This window comes from Ornithorhynchus anatinus, chromosome X1 (genome assembly GCF_004115215.2).
Source record: "Ornithorhynchus anatinus isolate Pmale09 chromosome X1, mOrnAna1.pri.v4, whole genome shotgun sequence".
Taxonomy (NCBI): domain Eukaryota; kingdom Metazoa; phylum Chordata; class Mammalia; order Monotremata; family Ornithorhynchidae; genus Ornithorhynchus; species Ornithorhynchus anatinus.
This window is the reverse complement of record NC_041749.1, coordinates 86,431,236-86,447,778: the sequence shown is the minus strand read 5'-3', so window position 1 is coordinate 86,447,778 and position 16,543 is coordinate 86,431,236. Positions and strand designations below refer to the sequence as shown.

Here is a 16,543-nt window from a genome sequence, read left to right as displayed (position 1 = left end):
AGGAAAGTGCCAGAAACCTTCAACTGAGTCCACCAACTGTACCATTATGAGATAGCCTAAGGATCTCGGTGAATTTCTGAGGCAGCTTACTAATTACCACGGCCCCGGTCTCTGGATAGTGTCAAATACTTTTATACGGTTTATGAAAACAGTAGAAGTTTGGGGGTTGCTCCCTGACGCTTTCTGTATCCGTCATAATACAAAGATCATATCTGCTGGGTTCCTTTTTGCTGTAAAATTGCATTGGGATTCGGGTAGTGCATAGTTAACGTTGTTGTTCGATAAGGAAGGATTCTGGCTAGCATCGCTCAAGAGTTCAGTTGGAACTGTGCTCATCAGAACTACTTGGGAATTTAAATTCCTATTGGGAGCCCTGTACAGATGCACACGTAAGCACACAGTAAGCGCTCACTAAATACGATTGATTGAGCCGGTCTCAGTCTTCCTGCGTCTAAAAGCGTAGTAAGTGATCCAGTTTAGAACCAAAGGAATTTGAACATCGGATATTGCACCTAGAGGCATCGCTTTTGGCAGACGTGTATCTGAGTAGCACTTGGGTGCATGGTAAAAAGGACTAATTGTAGCTTTCAGGACATTAATTCATCTAGATGCAGTTGATAATGTCGATAGTGGTGGTATTTATTAAGCCCGCACAAGATGCCAAGCACCGTGCTAAGTACTGGGCTAGATATAAAGTGTTCATTTAAAAATGTATGGGCTTTTTTCCCCGCTCTAGGTTACCCGACCCAGGATTTTGATTGGGCGGACTACCTCAAACAGTGCGGTGCTGAAGCTGCTCCCCAGAGCTGCTTTCCTTTGGTAAGCATTTCTCTGTTAGTAAGATCCTCCTCCTTGTAGCTGACTTGCAAGGATGCAGCCATCTTCTGTCAGTGTTCCTCTTACTTGGTGTGACAGTGATTCCAACCCCAAAATATCAGTAGTCACCTAAACTCTTTGGTCACAATTTAAGCCACCATTGTTGTAGGAGTGGAGCCATCCGTGGAAGTGTGAAGTTGATAAGATGCTTTTTGAGAATTTTATTTAAAATGAATCTAGTTTCTGGTGTCATCAATAGAGTCGTGTCAATTAAGGCAGTGACTTTGTGGGTCTTGGAGATTATTCTAGTCAACCTAAAAAAAATGGCAAAATGTTAAATGGAAGAAAAATTATCTCTATGCCCTTTAGAAAGCCTTTTTATTTCATGTACGTATGTGCACTGTTTTTACTAAGGGTTCCACTGTTTCACAGCATCGCTAAAATCCGCCCTCTCCTCTCCATCCAAATTGCTACTGTGCTGATCCAAGCACTTATTCTATCCCTCCTTGACTAAAGCATCCACCTCCTCGCTGACCTCCCTGCCTCCTGTCTCTCCCCACTCCAGTCCAAACTTCACTCTGCTGCCCAGATGATTTTTCAAAGAAAAATAAATGTTTAGTCCACGTCCGGGGTTGTCCACTCATCTCCACATCAAACAGAAACTCTTTACCACCAGCTTTAAAGCCCTCAATCAGCTCACCTCCTTTTACCTTACCTCACTGATCTCATATTACAGCTCAGCCCACACTTCGCTCCTCTAGCACCAGCTTGCTTGCTGTGCCCCCATCTCACCTATCTCGCCGCTGATCCCTTTCCCACGTCCTCCGTCTCTCCTGGAACGCCCTCTCCCTCCGTCTACACCAGACCGCCACTCTCCCCACCTTCAAGGCCTTATTAAGGTCACGTCTCCTCCTAGAGGCCTAGCCCAGTCAAGCCCTCTCCTCCCCAACTCCCTCTCCCTTCTGCCTCATCTGTGTACTTGGATCTGTACCCTTTGGGCACTTGATATTTACCCTACCTCAGCCCCACTGCACTTACGTACATGTCTATAAATTATGTATTTTGATGTCCGTCTCCCCTTCTAGACTATAAGCTCATTGTGGGCAAGGAGCATGTCTGTCAACTCTGTCGTTTTGTACTCTCTCAAACGTTTAGTACAGTCCTCTGCACACAGTAAGAGCTCAATAAATACCATTGGTTGATTGATTGACTCGAGTAGCGGGTTCCGAGTCGCATTCCCCATCATTGAAGAACCCAGGGCTCTCGACTTGCAGTCCTTTGCTCTTTGTATTCTATCACGCCGCCTCCCTGCGTAGACAGTTGTGACAGGCCTGTACCTCAAGGAGGCTGAAACCACCTATATGATTCCCCCGTGCCTGTGCCAAACCGGACTTTTATCTCATATGCCTCAGAACCTTTTCTGAACCCATCTCGTTGAGGAGTTTATAAATTTGGCTTTCAGTTTTTAATATTTCAGTTTGCCAGACTAGGGCCACCCAAATTTTCAGGCTCTTCATCGGCACCAACCCAGTGGCTTAAAAGATTTTTCCGGTGCCAGGATTGGGAACCATTTGGGGTTCTAATATGACCAGTCATTGCTGTGAGAGAAAAGGATTTGGGATGCCCAAGATATATAGCGTACCCAAGTATTTCTTTTTAAAAAAGAATAGAAGCACTGTTTACTAACAAACTTAATCAGTTTTAGGGGCAGGTGGAGCGGGCCTTGGGCTACGGAAAATCAGAACCATCTGATTGCCGACTGTTGCCGACTTGTTCATCCCAAGCGCTTAGTACAGTGCTCTGCACATAGTAAGCGCTCAATAAATACTATTGAACCATCATCTTAACTCTATGCCACCTCCTTCCTGCACCGTGTCTAGGGTTGTGTTGGACCATGGAAACAGTGGCTCCTGGTTCAATCTGGGGAGAGAAGGTCACCTACAAAATGAAACTACTTGAGAAGCGGGTAGTTTCACTCTTAACTGCACCATTCCTTCACACATATTCCCGTCTCCCTCCAGCTCCCTGAACCGGAGTTACAAAATTAGGGAAATAAAATGACTATAGCAGTTAAATCGATCAATCAGTGGTATTTATTGAGTTTACTGTGTGCAGAGCACTGTACTGAGCACTTGGGAGAGTACAGTATGAGTTCCCTGCCCACAAGGAGCTTCGGCATTCAAGTACCTCAAATAAACCACTGGTATGAGAAATGAGTTGTTCTCCTCTAGACCTTCTTTCAGTATTAAGCTTCTCTTGCTATGTTTTCATTCATTCATATTTATTGAGTGCTTACTGTGTGCAGAGCACTGTACTAAGCGCTTGGGAAAGTACAGTTCAACAACAAACAGTCATTCCCTGCCCACAACAAGCTTACAGTCTAAAGCTGGGGGGAGACAGACATCAGTACAAATAAATACAATTACAGATATATACAAAAGTGCTGTGGGGCCGTGAGGGGGGAAGAGCAAAGGGAGCAGGTCAGGGCAGTGCAGAAGGGAGTGGGAGATGAGGAGAAGTTTTCCTGACTTCAGTTTTCCTGACTCCATGTGGTTTCTCCAGCCTCTCCCTTGGCATGGCAAAACAACACATGGCCTAAGCAGCAGTGTTGTAAAACACCCCTCTGGTAACGTCTAGCCGTGCCCTGGCTTCTCCGATATTGTTCTCAATTAACCCCAACTCCCTCGAGTCCTATAGATGAAATTAAGTCTTCTGGTTTGTTTTGCTTTGCCTGCTGGATGACTGCATCACCTGTACCGACTTAATTAAGGTCATGAAAATTGCTCTCATGACAGGAACCTCTTAAACTCTTTGTTTCCCCTATAACCGGTATTATGCCCAGCTGACCTGGCAAGCATTGCATTCACATCTTTTAGGTGTGGTTCTGCCCTTGCTCGTCAAGAGGTAAAAACTTTTTCTTCATTTCCTTCTTTAAAAATCCAGGTCTGCATTAGTGCTGCGCACCATAGAAAGAAAGCATTTTCCATAAGGCTTGTCGTCATCATTATTACCAATTCCGTTGAGCGACTCCTGTATGCAGAGCACTTGGGAACCTTCAGTAGAAACAGAAGACCTGGTTCCTTTCATCTGTTCATTCGGTCGTATTTATCGAGCGCTTACTGTGTGCAGAGCACTATACTAAGCGCTTGGGAGAGTACAGTGCAACAATAAGCAGACACATTCTCTGCCCACAATGAGTTTACAGTCTAGAGGGGGCCGGACAGACAGTAATACAAATAAATAAATTACAATGATGTAATTGTAAGTGCTGTGGGGCAGGGAGGGGGGGAAGAACAAAAGGAGCAAGTCAGGGTGACGCAGAAGGGAGTGGGAAAAGAGGAAAGGAGAGGCTTAGTCCGGGAAGGTGTCTTGGAGGATGTGCGCCCTCAATAAAGCTCTGAAGCCCGGGGAGAGTAATTGTCAGTCAGATTTGAGGAGGGAGGGCGTTCAGGCCAGAGGCACGACGTGGGCGAGGGGTCGGCGGCGAGATAGGGGAGATGGAGGCACAGTGAGAAGGTTAGCATTGGAAGAGCGAAGTATGCAGGTTGGGTTGTAGAAGGAGAGTCCTTAAGGAGATTGCAATTCAATAGGGAAATAATAACAACAATGATGGTATTTGTTAAGCGCTTACTATGTGCCAAGCCCTGTTCTAAACACTGGGGTAGATACAAGGTAATCAGGTTGTCCCATGTGGGACTCACAGTCTTAATCCCCATTTTACAGATGAGGGAACTGAGGCACAGAGAAGTTAAGCGACTTGCCCAAAGTCACACAGCTGACAAGTGGCGGAGTCGGGATTAAAACCCATGACCTCTGACTCCCAAGCCCGTGCTCTTTCCACTAAGCCACACGGCAAACATAAAATATGAATAAGAGTGGAAGGTTATAGCAACAAATGATCAACACAAAAATCTTGACTTCTGGTGTCGAGTCGTCTCCGACCCATAGCGACGCCATGGACACATCTCTCCCACAACGTCCCACCTCCATCTGCAGTCGTTCTGGTAGTGGATCCATAGAGTAGGTAGTTATAATAGGTGTACTCGCCCTTCACGCTCGAAGACGACAGGGAAATTCATCTCTGGATGCCTGTGTGGCTGAAAGAGACCCGTGCAGGCCCCACAGTCTAGACCACAGTATGCACTTAAAACGACTGTTCTTTGTTGTTCAGATGGGTTTAAATAGAATATACACTGGAGTGCTAGAGGTGGGTGGTGGGATGATGTGATCAGGGAAGGTACTGAGTAATCGGGGCACGCCTTTGGTAGCAGATGGCTTTTTAGAAAGTTTTGCACCTGGAGCAGGAAGTGATCCTACAGATGTACGAGAGGAGGGAGGGAGTTCCACGCAAGAGGAAAGGGGGTGAAGACCTGGGTCGGAGACAGGAGAGTTGAGAGCGGTAGAAGGTTAGCTTAGGAGGCGTGAAGAGTGCGAGCTGGGGTGTAGTGGAAGAAGAGTGAATATATAAAAAGACAGCTGGACCTTTAAGTCCAATGGGAAGGAGGTTTTGCTCTATGCCAGGAGAAACGAGTAGCCTTTGGAGGTATTTGAGGAGGAGAGTGATGCTTTGTGAATGGCATTTTAGAATGATTTGGTCACCGTATGAAAAATGGGGAAAGCCTTGAGCCAAGAAGACTAGAATAAGGAGGCTGAGAAGCGACGAGGCTTTGAAACTGGGTGGTGGAGAGGACAGAGAGGAGCCGGGAAACATTGTGGGGGACAGACCAGCAGGACCGAATGAGGGAAGTAATAGTTGGAGAGGAAATCATTCAATCATTTTTAATTGAGCACTTACTGTGTGCAAAACACTGTACTAAGCGCTTCAAAGATTACACCAAGTTTATGAACTTCTGGAGCCGGGAGGAGGACGGTGTAGATAGTGATGGGAGGAGTAGGTTTAGGAGGGAAGGTGAAGACTCTGCTAGGGGCTCAGTTTCAAAGTATTTCATTTTATGTCACAGTGCACCTTCTTGATACGTAAAATGATTTTAAGTTTCTATCTGAAGATAGGAAGCTGCCCTGCATGGAAAACATGTTTTCCATAATACGTGCCCACCGTTAGTCCATTGCTTCAATTCTGAGGATATTATTGTGCCCGAGTGGAATTTTTTCATTGGACTTTCCTCTAGCCAATTTCGGATCATGGATTTAAGGAGAACATGAAGCTTGAGGCCGTGAACCCTATTGATCCTGAAGAAGTATGCGTGGCTACCGTTACGATGGTTAAGGGTTCCTACCTGTGGCTTCAGTTGGAAGGTAGGTATCACTCCAGAGGGCCTGAAAAGTTTGGTCTGGGTCCCTTTTGACCATGTTGTTTTGGGGGTTTTTTTGAGGTAGTTTTCAGTTTATATTGCTTTTTTCAGGAAGGTGAAATGAGTCACAGGGAGAGCTCCAGGTCCCAAACTAACTCAGTGGAAGAAGTAGAATTCAATGTCAAGCATCCTAAATAATCTCTAAATTCTAATTTGGGGTAAAAGCCAGCAATATATTTGGCTTCTTATGCTCATCTGGGGAATGAGTTGGGGAGGAGGGGTATGTGATGCGGCTGGGAGTAGTTGGGTGGGTTGGGGAGGCCAGGGACTCAGGGCACCTGAGTTCTAATAGTAATAATAATAATGGTATTTCTTAAGTGTTTACTCTTTGCCAGGCCCTGTACTAAGCACTGGGATGGATACAAGCAAATCTGGTTGCACACAGTCCCTGTTCCACATGGGGCTCACAGTCTTAATCCCCATTTTACAGATGAGGTCATTGAGGAACATGGCAGTTAAAAGACTTGCCCAAGGTCTCACAGCAGATAAGTGGTAGAGCTGGGATTAGAACCCAGGTCCTTTTGACTCCCGAGTCCGTGCTCTATCCACTAGGCCATGCTACTTATAATTCCAGCTCTGCCAAGAGCCTGCTGTGTGACCTTGGAAAGGTCACTTCACTTTTCTGTGCCTCAGTTGCCTCATCTGTAAAATGGGGATTCAGAGCCTGTTCTCCCTTCTGCTTAGACTGTGAGCCCCAGGTGGGACAGAGACTTGTCTGACCTGATTATCTCGTGTCTAGCCCAGAGCTTACCACAGTGCTTGGCACATAGTTCTTAACAAATACTACAGTTAGTATTAACTGCTGAGGGTCTGGAACAGCAGCAGCCCATATCCATTAAAGTCCAGTGTGGCATTTGTGTTCAGCCATGGCCGTGTTCCTTCGGCTGGCTCAGCGTACCACATTCTGGTAAGGATCGTGGGTTGCTAAAGCCTGCTTTGGAAACCTTAGAAAGTGGGCATAATGAAGAATTTTCTTTTGGAAGATTATCATTCATAAATATTTATTGAGAACCTCCTGTGTGCAGAGCAATTTACTAGGTAGGGCTTGAGGGAGTTCAATAAAAATTAAAAATACGGTCCCTGCAGTTGTGAAAGGACAACTATCTATCAAAAGATGAGTGTTTCCGGGTGATTGAATTAGATGGGAATGACCCTTAGGATCCAAGTTTATTCATAGTGATTTTTGTTCCTTCCTGCCACAGAGAACCAGCAAACAGGGTCTGAAAAAGTTGAAATAGTATTTCCGTAGCGTAACTCGTAAGTTTGAGAAAGGTTCTGCTCCCTATTTAGCACACATTATTTTGGAAGTTTGTATGTATTAAGTTTGATATTCTAGAGGATGTAAATATTTGCCAGGCGCATCTTGAAAGGAAGAATTTCACTAATTTCTTCTCGGTCTTAGGGGAACAAGCAACTCTCACTCAAAGAGGTGGACAACATTACTGTTCATCTTCTGTGTGCAGAAAACCAAATTCATTCATTCAATAGTATTTATTGAGCGCTTACTATGTGCAGAGCACTGTGCTAAGCGCTTGGAATGTACAAATCGGCAACAACTAGAGACAGGCCCTGCCCTTGGACAGGCGTACAGTCTAATCGGGGGAGGCAGGCAGACAAGAACAATGGCAATAAATAGAGTCAAGGGGAAGAACATCTCATCAAAACAGTGGCAAATAAATAGAATCAGGGTAATGTACATCTCATTAAACAAAATACACAAAATGACTTTGAATTTGTTGCCCAGACCATGGATTTAGATTCACACCACCCCTCCCCCCCCCCCCCCCGACTTGGAGACGAGCTGGCTGAACCATTTCAGTTGGAGTACTTCTCTAAATGAAATGGTACAGCTTCTGACCTGCTGGGAGATCTCTTTGCAACAGGGGCCCAGAGTGAACCAGTTGCTCATGCCCCTTATTTTCCCAAGTGTTTCGACTAATTGAATTTCCATTTCGGAATGTGCTTTCAGCCCAACTCTTCCGAATGGCACCCACATTTCAGCTGTCAGTGGCCAGGCGTGTTCCTCCCAGTAGCGTGGACAGCAGTAAATTGGGTTTTAATAAGAACCTTCCAAATAGAATCCCTTGTCAACCGAGTGCAGATGTAGCATGATACTGTGAAATAAGACTTTTGATGAACCCTTTTTTGAGATTTTCTCTTCTCTCCTCCTTCCCCACCCCCTCCCCCACTTTTTTTTTTTGACCTTAGGCTCAAAACAGCCCGTGCCTGAATGCATCGTGAGTGTGGAGTCCATGAATATTTTTCCTGTGGGTTGGTGTGAGACCAATGGTTACCAGCTCAGGTCTCCTCGCCGAGGATTAGGTACCAGTCCAGTTTTTCTAACTAGAGTGGCTGGAATGCCAAAAACCTGTAAGATTGAACCATTTTGCAGTCACTGCCTATTAGGATAAATCTTTTGACACTCTAGAGGAAAGCTCAAACTACATGCCACAACAGTAGCTCATCTCGGCTTCAGGCTCTGATTTATAACTTACGGTTTTGAAAGCGGTTGCATATCTGCCCGAAGGGACTGGGCATGTGTCACTGCAATGTCCAATGAAAAGAAACCACTAAAAATTTTTGACTATAAAATTCTGCCTCCTCTCACTTTCCTTCTCTCTCTCTCTCTCTCTGTCTCTTCTTCAACAAAAACTTGTGGAGTCTCTTCTTAGATGAACAGTAAGTAAAGTGTGGACTTCTAGCTTACACTGAAAGGATGTTAGACTTCTTGTGACGCGGGTGGAGGAGGGAAATTTCTGCCATGATCAGACTGAGCCCTCCTTTCCTATATCGACCCAGCTGGCTCCTATGATTTTTTTTTTTTAAAACCCTTGGATGAAATCATCCATATCAGAGGGTGGCCTATTCTAATTTTTAAAAGATCTACAGGGGAGGAGATTCCACAACCTTTGTTGGTAGCCTGTTCCTGAATTAAATCACTGTTAATTAAGATTTCTTTGTGTCTTCTCAAACATACATTCTCATTCGCGCTCCCCCAGTTCTTCATTCACTCATACGCTTTCTGTCACACTCTGAGCACATCTTTTCTTCTGGTTTGTTCCTCTCTGGAAATAGAAAGCAGCTGGTCAGCATTCTTCTCAAAATAACCCTTCCTCTTCTTGAATCACCTATTAAATCACCTCTTATCTTTATTTTTCTCTTCTAGATTAAACAACCCTACTGCCATTAACCTTTCCTCATGGAACCAATTTTTCCATCTCTTTAATCATTTTTTGGTTTTTTAATCTCTGGACTTTCCACATCTCTTTTAAAATCCGGTGGCCAAAATTGGATGCCATTCTCTAAGTCTCAGACTGAACAATGCTGTCTTTAATGGAAGGATTCCTCTCAACTATAGCACATTATATATTTCCTTTGACTTCAGGAATAACATTTTTAAACCAACAGCACTATTTTGCTCCTTCATCTTCAGCTTTTGGTCCCCAGATCTTATTCTGACATTCTTATTCATCAGCAGTCAATATCCATCTTGTGTTTGTGCAGGGATTTGGGGGGGCAGGGGCCTGTTGTGCACTACTTTGCATTTGTCCCTTTTGAACATCATTCTGTTGATTCCGGACCACTTCTGCTGAACTACAAGTCCTGTTAATTATTAGATTTCCGTTTAGCCCCATATAGATTTGGCAAGAGTACATAGGTGAGGTGTAACCTATTGAACGAGCCAACGCCCTCTAGGCCGAAAATATATCACAAGCAAAGGTACACCCAAGAAGGGAGTCGTGTTAAAGGCCCGTATGTTACTGGCAGTATATGCAAGTCATTCTAAAAATGTGTCTACGCGCTAGAGATATGTTATCTAATATGAAAATATGTGATGTATGTAAATCTAAAGCTAGATGTTTGATCCAAATGCATGGGGGAAGAGGATAGATGAACTGGTGTTGGCAAGCCCACTTTGACTTCCCTTGAAGATAAGGGCATATATTGAATAGCTGCATGTATTATGTCAACATGGTACTGTAGAGCAATAACAGTTTCTGAGGGAGTTAAAGACTTGTGTACAAAATGCTTGCACTTAAGAGCTATCTTTGTTATTAAGTCTGCCCAGTGATTGGAGTATTTTTAAGTGTTTGGTATAAGATTTGTAGCTTTATTTTCTTAGTTTTTTAAAAAAATTGGGTAGCAGTTAGACTTTTTTTTTTCCTTTCAGTGAACAAACAAAAGAAAGTTGCAGTGGTTCAACCAGAGAAACAGTAAGTAACACAATGGTATTCCCGGTAATTTGGCACTTAGGGCTTTGGAATGCACAGAAAAATAGTTACTTCAGGGTAGAAATTCCTTGCTTATGTGTTCATCGTGACTTGAAATGATTTCTAAGATTAAACCTGTGTTTTACTTTATGATGGGTTTTATTCTTCCCTTCAAATTACAAACATTTCCCAGAATGAAGTTGGACACAGAATGGCTTTAACCCGTCTTTGAGATTTTATGTCCCTAAAAGCATATTTTTTTTAGGACTCTAATTTTCCAGGCATGTGAATAAAAGGAGGTAAAAATACTAGGAAGGGATTTGTAGGGATGGAATTTAGATCGAAAGACAGGGTGAGTCAGGCAGTATTTGTAGACTGTCTCCAAGATTCTAGGTTTCTGCAGTGCAAATTAATAAATAGTCATAGTTCCCACCCTCCGAGAGTTTACCCTCTGAAAGGGGAGCCGACAGGCATGCAGTCAGCATATAGATTCAAAAATTACAAGATTGAGTCAGATAAAATTGGTTGTGCTAGTGGGCTGGAGAGAGGGTGTGGAAAGTTAGGGAAAATTCTCCAGGTGATGCCTTTGTCCGGGCCAAAAATGCTGGCTACAAAAGTGTTGAACTAGAGTAATTTGAAGAAAGAGTAAGAGGGTAGTTACAGAAAGGGGTAGGGAAGGGCAGTCCTAGAAGCCGGAGACAGAGGTAGGGCACAACTGGAGATGGGGAAAAAAATATTTTTTCAAGACCTAAAGAGTCCAACCTCCAGGCAAGTTGGCTTTGCAAGAATTAATTGACTACTGTTTAATTCGATTACTGGAGTTTGTTCTGTTAGGCTTTTTCTAGTTTTCACATTTGGGAAAACAAAACTTTAGTGCCAAATATTTTGTGAGTTAAAATAATTGGTTAAAGGCAAACAGGATGCAACTTTCCACAGATTTCTCTTCACCACCTGTAGAAGCATGCTGTGGTTACTTAGTAATTCAGCAGAATAGTCATTGAAATTTCTGCCTTTAGTTTTACTTTCTGCTACCCATATTCTCTTCTGGGCTACACATTCTTCCTGTGAACGAAGAGGGTGAGGGAAAATAGCAACAAGAGGGTAAGAGCGGGGATAGGTGTCCATTATGCTTGTCTCCTCACTTCATAATTCTGTCTTCAAGAACAGTTCCCGAAGGCCTGAAAAACCAGGAGCTGAATTCCACAGACTCAGGTATGAACTCGTGTCCTTATTTGTGATCCAAGGGTACAGGGACCATCTTCGTTCTCCCGGGTTACTGTATTTGAACAAAGCCTCTATCTGACCTAAAGAGATGACCTTAATTTCATCAACATTTACTGTGTGCGGAGCACTGTACTAAACTCTTGGGATCATGGGACAGAAACAAAATACTTGGTCCCCACCCTCAAAGAGCTTGCAGTCCAGTGGGGAGAGATGAGCAGATGGAAATTGGCAAACATGCAATTGAATTGCAAGGTCTTCAGAAACAGTGGCTGCATCTCTTATTCATTCAATAGTGTTTATTGAGCGCTTACTATGTGCAGAGCACTGTACTAAGCGCTTGGAATGTACAAATCGGTAACAGAGACAGTCCCTGCCCTTTGACGGGTTTACAGTCTAATCGGGGGAGACAGACAGACAAGAACAGTGGCAATAAATAGAATCAAGAAACGGTATTTGTTAAGCGCATACTGTGTGCCAAGCATTATTCTAAGTGCTGGGGTAGATACAAGGTAATCAGGTTGTCCCACGTGGGGCTCACAGTCGTAATCCCCATTTTACAGAGGAGGTATGGAGGCACAGAGAAGTTAAGTGGTTTGCCCAACGTCACCTAGCAGACAAGTGTCGGAGTGGGATTAGAACCCACGTCCTCTGACTCCCAAACCCATGCTCTTACCACTAAGCCACACGTAACCCTGCCCCAAACATCCACTACAGTGCTCTTGAGAGACAGTAGGGGCTCTGGAAAGCCTGGGAGTCAGAAGGTCGTGAGTGTTTTAATCCTGGTTCTGTCACCTGTCTGCTGTGTGACCTTGGGCAAGTCACTTCTCTGGGCCTCAGTGATCTCATCTGTAAAATGAGGATTGAGACTGTGAGCCACATGTGGGACAGGGACTGCGTCCAACCCGATTTCCTTGTATCCACCTCAGTGCTTAGTCCAGTGCCAGGCACAAAAAGAGTGCTTAACAAATACTGCAATTATTATTATTATTACTACTGAGTGACTTAAAAAAGAGCGTAGATACAAATGTGCGAAACTATATTAGTCAGTTAAAGCGATACACACTTGTCTGCTCAGGTATAGTACCTTACTGTGTGCAGGGCGTTGTACTAAGCGCTGGGAGAAAATACACAGGTGGGAATTGAGCACGGCCCCTGTCCCTCATGGGACTCCCAATTTTAAAAGGTGCCCGATGAGGTGACGTGGCCAGAAAGCAGGGGTTGATCATCAGGGTAATACCTCTTGGAGGAGGATTTTAAAGGTGGAAGGGATATGGTCTGGTTGATTGTAGAAGTGAAGGAGCTCTGGGTAGTGGGAAAGGTGTGAGCCAGGGGTCAGAGGTGGCAGAGTTGGGAGTGAAGTACAGTTAGAAGATTAGCGTGGGCGGAGGAAAGAGTGTGACAGGGCGATGTGGGAAAGAGAGTTCATAGATAAGAAAGCAACAGCTAGTGGAAAGCTTTAAAGCCAATTGTTAGGCCTTTTCATTTAACGGGAAGAACCGTTAGAGGCTTTTGAGGGAAGGGAGTGATGTGTTGTGAACTGTGTTTTTTAAGAAACTGATTTGAGCAGCTGTAATGTGTACAGGCCGGGCCCAAGCGGGCTAAATCCGGAGAGCGGCTTGTCCTTAAAGGACTGGGCTTTGAGCCGGGCACTCAGTTTGGTGTGCGTTTCCTTCTGGAAGACAGGGAGGATGGTTGAGTGGAGCTGGGCATCCTCGTTATGCAGCACATGCACAGGGGCTTCCATGCAAGCGTCAAAGGCTATGGGTATCGACGTGGAGCAGTGGAGTAGGGGAAGGGTCGTAGGCTCTCCCTCCCCCCCCCCCCCCCCCCCCAACACTAGACCTGGGCCAAGAATGCTCTAGATTGCTCCTTGCCAGTGAGGGAGATGTGAAGAGCAGGTTTTAAGCCCCAGCCATTATCTTCAACAGTAGAAAACACTTTAGTTGTTCTTTTGTGTTCAAAGATGAGACCATTGCCGGTGAAGTAAGTTAGCTCTGGGTGCCAGAGGGACAGAAAAGGCCGACAGAGAGCTGACAGTCCCGTCCGCCACCTGTGGTTTGTCCCTGGTTCCGCTGGTGTTTGCTCTTTGCGGCACCTGGTGCCTTTTTTTGATTTTGACTTCTCTGTCTCACGAGCCTATCAGAGTTTCTGCTCAAAAAGAGCCGGTCAGTCCGGCACTGTTGTTTCCCAGTTTTCTGCTGCGATCCTGCATTGCCTGAGGATTCACTTTTCTGTGTCCTTAAAATGTTTCTTCTAACCCTTATCCTGGTGCAGGCTGATTTTTCTTCACGCCTATTGTTCTGTTCATTCATTTGATCGTATTTATTGAGCGCTTACTGGGTGCAGAGCACTGTACTAAGCACTTGGAGTGTACAATTCGGCAACAGACAGAGACAGTCCCTGCCCAAGACCGACTGACTCTGCAGTCAGTCAGTCAGTTGCATTGATTGAGCACTTACTTGGTGCAAATCCCTGTTTTAAGTGCTCTGGAGAGTATAATAGACGTAAAAAGCAGTGGGAGGAGCCCAGGACAGGGAGTCAGGAGACTCAGGTTTTAGGTCAACTCCACCATTTACCTGCTGACCTGGGGGGGAGGTCACTTAACTTCTCTGGGCCTTGGTTTCCTCATCTGTAAAATAGGAATTAAATACCTCTTCTCCCTCCCCATTAAAATAGGAACCCTATGTAGCCCAGGGGCTGTGGCTCCTCTGATTATGTTGTATCTACCCAGAGCCTAACACATAGTAAGTGCTTAACAGGTGCCACAGTTATTTTCAAGAAGCGTACTGCAAAATGATCTGCGATCATTCTCATTGGGGTGTTTTGGGGGCATGTGTTTGTAGAGCATAGTCGTCAATCAGTAGCATTTATTGAGCGCTGAGCGCCGTACTAGGCGCTTGAGAGAGTATAATACAACAGCACGGGTAGACACATTCTCTGTCCACAATGCGCTCATAGTCTGGTGATCCATATGTAGCATTTTTTGACTGTCTTTAGGGTGTTGGACGTTGCTCAGAGCCTGAGTGGAAGAATTTCTCAGAGGATCAGAAGTGTAGCCGATTGCTAGAGTCCGGGTCCTTGGTTGTATCCTACAGTGTGGCTGCCTAGACTGCAAACTCGATGCGGGCGGGGAATGTGTCTGTTTATTGTCATTTTGTACTTTCCCAAGAGCTGGGTACAGTGTTCTGCCCACAGTAAGCACTCAGTAAATACAATTGAATGAGTAAATTGAACTGGACCAAACCAACTACACAGCCCTGTTTTTATACCATTGACAATAAGGAATGGGTCAATCAGTGTGTCTGCCAACTCTGTTATATTGTACTCTTCCAAGCACTTATTACAGTGTTCTGCTCACAGTAAGCACTCAGCACATGCCATTAATTGATTGATTGAATCAGACAGGACATCCCCAGCTCCGACATGACCAAGCATGCCATTATGGGTTCTCGGGGCAGCCAAATTTCCTTATGATCCCCTTGCCTCTGGCCCTATTTCAGGTCTACTGAGAGGGTTGAATTCTTTTTATGGCCTATTAGAACTGTTTAAGAGATCTTGGTGCTGCTCAATACGTTTCTCCCTTATCGGATTTGTTGTGAAGACCACGTCCACTGTGCCATACTGTGATATGAAGTCACAATGTGATGTGATAAGAGATGATGTTTCTTAGTAGAAATAGCAATAGTATTTATGAAGTGCTTACTGTGTGCCGAGCCCTTTCCTAAGCACGGGGAAAGGATACACAGGTGGGAATTGGACCCGGTCCCTGTCCCTTTCTAGGGCATGTTAAATAATAATAGTCATGGTATTTAAGTGCTTACTATGTGCCAGGCACTGTCCTAAGCGCTGGGGTGGATAGAAGCAAATCGGGTTGGACACAGTCCCTCTCCCACGTGGGGCTCACAGTTTCAAACCCTGATTTACAGATGAGGTAACTGAGGCCCAGAGAAGTGAAGTGACTTGCCCAAGGTCACACAGCAGACAAGCGGCGGAGCAGGGATTAGAACCCATGACCTTCTGACTCCCAGGCCCGTGCTGTATCCACCTCGCCGTGGTGGTCGCCACCTCTGCCGGTTTCCCTTCTTTGTGATGAAGCCAGTGTCGTCTTTATTCTCCCGAGGCACTGTTAAGACATGAGTGGTGTGTAGAAGGCCGTGTAGCCTTGGATCTCCTCAGCTTTGGCATCCCACCACTTGTCACACAGGTCTCTTATCAATCAGTGGCATTTATTGAGTGCTTACTATGTGCAGAACCCCGTACTAAGCGTTGGGAGAATACGATACAACCAAATCATCAGACACATTCCCTGCCTGTGACGAGCTTACGTGCCCTCATAAATAGATTTGCATGTCATGCTGTAGATTGCTGTGGAACTCTCTGCGAGATGCTGCAAGGTGTTTTTGATTCAGTACTCTTTTTGCTGCCAATAGTCTAAATTATGTTTATCACATGAGCGTGGATGGCTTCCACTAACCAAGTCCAGTGTTTTGATGGTGGCCTAGCAGGCACTGTTGCGGAGAAATGCCCATTCCAATCGTGTAAGCTAAAAAATGCCCCACTGTGTAGAGTGCGGAGAAAACATACTCCTTCTCTGGAGTATGACTCAAGTTTCAGGGAGTGAATTAAATCAGCAGCATGTTGAATCAATGAAGACGTTGAATGGTTATGTGCCAACGAGTTTTCCAAATTATGATGCTCTAAACTGCTGCATCAGTAAATATACAAGGTATGAGAAGGCATCCCTAGAGGGATTCCTCATAGTACATCTTAATCATCCTTCACTTCAGGAACAAAATGTCAATATAGTTTGGCCTTATTGTCAGAAAGTTGAAAGTCACTAAGGCTTAGAAAAATGTCTCAATCACAGTAAGTCACCCGAAATCCTACTGAATCTCTAGAATAGACTGGGTCCTCTGCCAATTATTATTATTATTATTATTTTTTGAAATGGAGCCAAGTGGCGGCAGAGGAGCAGTGGAC

General features: G+C 44.8%; 1 protein-coding gene across 5 annotated transcripts in view; it reads left to right on the top strand.

The window, feature by feature from the left end:
- Positions 1 to 16,543, top strand: part of SFMBT1 (Scm like with four mbt domains 1) — a 139,081-nt gene that overhangs the window by 102,343 nt on the left and 20,195 nt on the right. For all 5 annotated transcript variants that reach the window (XM_029051381.2, XM_029051376.2, XM_029051375.2 and 2 more), the window contains 5 exons: positions 737 to 819; positions 5,946 to 6,072; positions 8,337 to 8,450; positions 10,300 to 10,342; positions 11,502 to 11,551. In XM_029051381.2, coding sequence (XP_028907214.1) covers positions 737 to 819; positions 5,946 to 6,072; positions 8,337 to 8,450; positions 10,300 to 10,342; positions 11,502 to 11,551 — 417 coding nt within the window. The remainder of the gene's footprint in view (positions 1 to 736; positions 820 to 5,945; positions 6,073 to 8,336; positions 8,451 to 10,299; positions 10,343 to 11,501; positions 11,552 to 16,543) is intronic.